At 65.5% G+C, this 5,407-nt stretch overlaps 1 protein-coding gene across 1 annotated transcript in view; it reads left to right on the forward strand.

Annotated features, from left to right (window-relative positions):
• Positions 1-5,407, forward strand: part of WNT7B (Wnt family member 7B) — a 51,015-nt gene that overhangs the window by 44,609 nt on the left and 999 nt on the right. The window contains exon 4 of the mRNA XM_006164632.3: positions 5,000-5,389. Coding sequence (XP_006164694.1) covers positions 5,000-5,389 — 390 coding nt within the window. The remainder of the gene's footprint in view (positions 1-4,999; positions 5,390-5,407) is intronic.

Here is a 5,407-nt window from a genome sequence, read left to right on the forward strand (position 1 = left end):
TCCATACATGGGGTGGGGTGGGCGGTGACAGTGGAGGACATGCAGGCAGGGACACGGGAGAGGTCAGGGCAAGCCCAGCCCCGCCTATGGGAAGATGAGGCCCAGATACCCCGGGCGGAGCAGCCAGCAGGCGGCAAGATGGCCCGAGATAGGGAGGCCAGCCGGGCGGAACGCCCGTTGGTCCCTGGGGCTGCACACAGGGCCGCAGGGCCTGGGGCTCAATATGAGAGGGAACGCCCGACCCACCTTTCTAGCACAGAGGAGCTGAAGAATCCCTCTGCTCCAGGGCTCCCAGCTGAAGCCATCTGCGCTCGCTCATTCACTCAACAAACATCTCCTGCCCCTTTTTGCCAGGTGTTAGGCTGGGCACCGGCAGAGGAGCACGTGTGGCCTGGTAGTGGGAGCTGCGTCCACGTGGGGGTGCAGGGGTCACACCCAGGGTCAGGAGGGCTGAGAGTCAGGGAGAGGGAGGGAGCACTTCTCAGAAGAGGTGACTTTGGAGTGGACCTTGACGGACCTGCTAGGGCTGAGATGAGAAGTAGGAGGGAGCTGGCGATCGGGGTACGTCTGTGATGGTTCCAGCTGGCAGGAGCACGGAGTAGCTCGTGGGCCCGAGAAGCAAGCAGGCCTGGCTCAGGAAGCCTGGACCCAGGCCCGGGGTTCGACTTACCCTGTGCACACGGAGGCTCTCACATTGCAGGTGTTTGTGAAGTGCTTGTCACAGGAAGGAGCGAGTGGCAGTCTCCCTGGGGGAACTCGTGGACAATAGGCACGGGCAGGTGGCAGTTGGGCTGTGGCAGAGCCCGTGTGCCCTGGGAGGGCCAAGGAGGACTCCCATGAAGAAGAGGCCAATCTGAGACCAAGGACGGCCCCTGAGCCTCTGTCACAGCTTTGGTTCTAAGCAGGGGCTTCCCCACCCGGGGAGAAGACCTCACTGTCCCCACCGCGTAGCTCAGGGTGGTGAAGCCCAGAGCAGCCGCAGACCTGGCCGAGGGGCCTGGACCTGAGCTCTGGCCACTGCTCCAGGGGAGGTGTGAGTCACAGGGGGAAGGGCGCCTCGGCAGAGGGACCACACAGATGCAGGTGCTGGACTGCTGTGGCGGGAGTGCAGCCGAGGGCTGGGCCGGGAGACCGGGCAGGTTGGATGGCCTTAGTGCAAGGGGTGGATGTGCAGGTGCCTGAGGCTGAGCGACACTGACCCACTTGAAGTCCAAGGTCATGTCTCATTGAGCTCAGGGGTCCCATGACCCTGAACTGACCTGGTGTGAGATTCAGCAGGGTTGGGTGGCTTGCGGGTGATAAAGAGGTGCGGGGAGATAGAGGTGGGCTGGACAGCCCGGGAGAGGCGGGAGAGTGGGAGGCTGGCCACGGTCGGTTGGATGGCAGAGCATGAGGCGGCAGAGATGCCTGGCCACGTGCCAGGGCAGAGGGGCCCAGTGCCCAGGGTGAGCTGGGGGAAGCCTTGAGCAGAGGTGGGATCAGACTGGGGGTGGGGACAGTCGGCAGGGCTAGGGCAGAGATCGATGGGTGTCGCAGGAAAGGCCCCAAAGTGGCCAGCAGCCGGGACTCTCGGCCCACACAGTCCCCAGCTGTCCAAGTCCTGGCTACCCCATCTCCTCGGTTTCCTTGTCTGTGCAGTGGGGGTGCCCCTGCCCCTGCCCCTGCCATGCAGCGCTCACTGCTGAGCCCTGGGAAAGGCGAGGGTGGCTGCTCATGGGGCTGGTGAGCCGGGGTTTCCATCAGCACCCAGTGCAGGTACCCTGGCCCCCACTGCTGTGCCTGCTCCACCCCGGCCCCCTGGGGACCACGTTTGGCAAGGCAGGAGGGATCAGGCCGACAGTAGCAGTCCTCAGACTGAGAGCCGAAAGCCGCAGAAAGCCGTTCCCCAGATGGGAGCCGGGGTGTGCTGCCCCAAGGCTCCCTGCTGCTTCCAGCATTGGGCTGCTATGCGGTCCTCGGCCTCCGCATCCTCTGGTCCCTGCCTCCCGTAGTTGGCCTCTCTCCAGGGGCACACACTGAGTGTAGCCCGCCCTGCCAGTACCTACTCATCCCGTCTGCACCTTGACTCCATCTGCAGTGGCCACTTCCTGAGGTTCAGGTGGATGTGAACTGGGGGGCACCCTTCAGCTCCCCTCACTGCCTGTGCACCCCAGGCTGGCAAACCAGTGGGCTGGGGTTGGGTGGGTTAAGCTTGGAGGCCTACAAACCACCTGCTTCCACCAGCCTGGGAGAGGTGGTGGGTCAGACAGAAGTGAGGCCTGGTGCAGGAGCCACTATGTCTTCCCTCCGTACCAGTCCAGGGAAGGCAGGAATTGGTCCATCTGGGAAGGCCCAGGGATGGTGGTTGGATGGCTCAGGGTGCCATGATGCCAACCAGAATGGCCAGCCACAGAGCTGGGCATGGTATGTCATGGCCTTCACCCACCTGCTGGAGCCACGTTGTCCCCACTGCAAGCTACCCCAGGAGAGGTGACCCTGCAGAGCCCAGAGCTGAGAGCTGCCCGAGCCAGGTGGGACCGCACAGTCACCCCCTCCTTCGCGGCCTGGGGCTGGTGGAATAGCTCAGCCCAGTGACCACCTCTGTCCATTCTGTGGGCTCCAGACAGAGCTGGGGCCCATTGGCTGTGTCACCAGGGGGCCCTATATCTGTGAAAAGGTCAGGATACCACTTCAGGCCAGGAGGCAAATGGCCCTGAGGCACAGAGAGAGTGAGCAGTCCTGTCCCTGGGGAGCCCCCCACCAGCCGGGCCTGCCTGGCTGCAGCGCCTGGACGCCAGGGTTCCCGAGCCGACCAGCCTGCTCCTGGTGGGCTTCAGTCCACCCACACCCCAGCCTGGCTGTGCCTGACACTTCTCTAGAACCTGAGCCACATGCTTATTCAGGAGTCCTGCCTTCCTGTACCCGGGGTGGGGGAGCCAGGCTTGGAGGAGGGCCCTGCCCACCCCCGGTCCCTCAGGGGGCCTGCACGCTCTGCCCCTCCCAGTGGCTCCTGGGACAGCAGGGTTGCTTCCTGCACCCTGCGGTGGTGGCTGCCACCAGCGCCATTGCCTCTGGTGCCCGGGTTGCAAGGGTGCTGGAAGGAAACGGCACGTTCTGGAACCCTGTGATCACTGCCGGGAGAGGCTGGCCCAGGACCCAGCCAAGCAAGGACGCAGCCCCTGGCCCTGCCCAGTTGGCTCCGTGTGCCACTGTCCGCAGCCTGGCGCCCAGGGCCCGACCGGGCCCGGCGGGTTGGAGGGTGCAGTGGGCCACCTGGCCCTGATATGGACTGGAAGACGGGGCCGGGTGGGGTAGTGGTTGGTGGAGTGCGTGGAGAGGCTGCAGCCCAGCAGGCCTCAGCTGCCCAGCAGGCCTCAGTGGGGAGATGGGATGGCACATGGAGCCTGGACAACCTGGCCTGCACTCCCCTCGCTGGGGCACCCCTGCAGAGACCAGCGGCCAGGGATGGAGTGGGAAGTCTGGGGCTATGCCTGGGCTGGGGGTGTCTGAGATGGGCAATGTGGCCAGGACAGGAAGAGCAGATCAGCAGGGAGGGGCAGACTGAAGCAGTGGCAGCCGGACCACAGGGAGGACAGATGAACACAGGCAGAGAAAGCGGCGGGGGCAGGGAGGAGTCTCAAGTATGCTTCCTCCTGGGGCCCTCCAGGGGCCTACCCTGTGCACACCAAGACACCCCTAAGACTCTGGTCCATGCCCTTGACCGGACGTCCCAGACCATCCTCAACCCCTGTAACCCCAGTTCGGAATGTCCCCCACACTTGGTCCCTTCTCCCTCCTCGGGACACCTGGGCCCCTCCCACCCTCTCACCTCCCAGCCTGTCCAGCCTTGGCCCCAGGACATCGCCCATGCCCCACCCCACCGCTCACCTCCAGGCGCTGGCCTCAGGCCCGCCCAGCCCACCCCTGCCTGCTGAGGCCCACAGCTCTGCAGACCTTTGCCCCCCAGGGACGTGCCCCTCCTCTAGAGAGCGCCTGCGCGTCCATCACTACCCTGCGTAGGTACCGCCTCCTCCCAGAAGCCCCCACCCAGGCACCATCACCCATGTTGGCTTCTGCAGTTTCTGTTTTCCCCACTGGACAGCGTGCCCTGGTCTGTCTGAGGTCCAGGCCCATGCAGCAGGTCAGCAGGTGCTTGGGCAGTCACGCTCTCTGTGCTAGCACGTCTCCCTGCCTGCCTTTCCCTCATTCGCTAGAGAGCTTGTCTGGGCCAGAGCTGGAGCTGAGGGTGGCCATGCCTGTGCAGGGCCGACCACCAAGGTGAGGCCCGCGGGGCCCTCACAGCTGACAAATGGCTGCTCTGCAGCTGTGGGGTGGCAGCTAACGATTCCCCCTCTTTAATCAGGCCTGGCTGGCAGGGCCCTTTCGATCCGGGTAAATGAGTACCTGGGGTCAGGGCTGTCTCTGGGAATCGGCCTTCCGGAGTCACCGAGGAGGCCCAAGGAAAACACACGGCTGCACCCTCCGAGGCCCTCATGGGGTTGGGGAGGACACGTCAGGGCCGGGCCTCCCAGCAGAGGACGTTGCCGCGCCAGCCGTGCTCCATCCCCTGCCAGCCACTGTCCTTTGGCTGCCATGCCGAGGCCCTGGGCAGGCTGGGTCTGGATAGCGGCCAGGCCCTCCACCAGGCATGCGGTGGGTGTGGAGAGCGCGCCCCCACCTCAGCACCTGCCGGGGCAGGGCCTCCCTAGTGCACGTCCCCACATGCAGTGGGCTGTAGGCCCCGGCCTGGGTTTCCCTGCCAGCGCCCTGGTGAGGGTGTCGTGGCCCTCGGAAGGGCCGCTGCAGGACCTGGAAACCACGGTTGTTGAGGTGTGCTGAGCTCCGCGGCAGCAGCCTGCTGCTGGCAGCCCTGCATGATGCATGAGGAGCCCGAGGCTAGTGAGCGGGAGACCTCGCCTGTGGTCACGCAGTTTCTGCAGAGCCGGCTGGGGATTGGGCTAGAGGGGGGCTCGGTGGTGCCCGTCCCGGGCCTTGCCGAGCCGCTGCCTGCCGCCCGCAGGTGCTGGAGGACCGCATGAAGCTGGAGTGCAAGTGCCACGGTGTGTCAGGCTCCTGCACCACCAAGACCTGCTGGACCACGCTGCCTAAGTTCCGCGAGGTGGGCCACCTGCTCAAGGAGAAGTACAACGCCGCGGTGCAGGTGGAGGTGGTGCGCGCCAGCCGCCTGCGCCAGCCCACCTTCCTGCGCATCAAGCAGCTGCGCAGCTACCAGAAGCCCATGGAGACGGACCTGGTGTACATCGAGAAGTCGCCCAACTACTGCGAGGAGGACGCGGCCACGGGCAGCGTGGGCACGCAGGGCCGCCTGTGCAACCGCACCTCGCCCGGCGCCGACGGCTGCGACACCATGTGCTGCGGCCGCGGCTACAACACCCACCAGTACACCACGGTCTGGCAGTGCCACTGC

The sequence above is a fragment of the Tupaia chinensis genome, unplaced genomic scaffold (assembly GCF_000334495.1).
Source record: "Tupaia chinensis unplaced genomic scaffold, TupChi_1.0 Scaffold143651_1, whole genome shotgun sequence".
NCBI classification, from domain to species: Eukaryota; Metazoa; Chordata; class Mammalia; order Scandentia; family Tupaiidae; genus Tupaia; species Tupaia belangeri.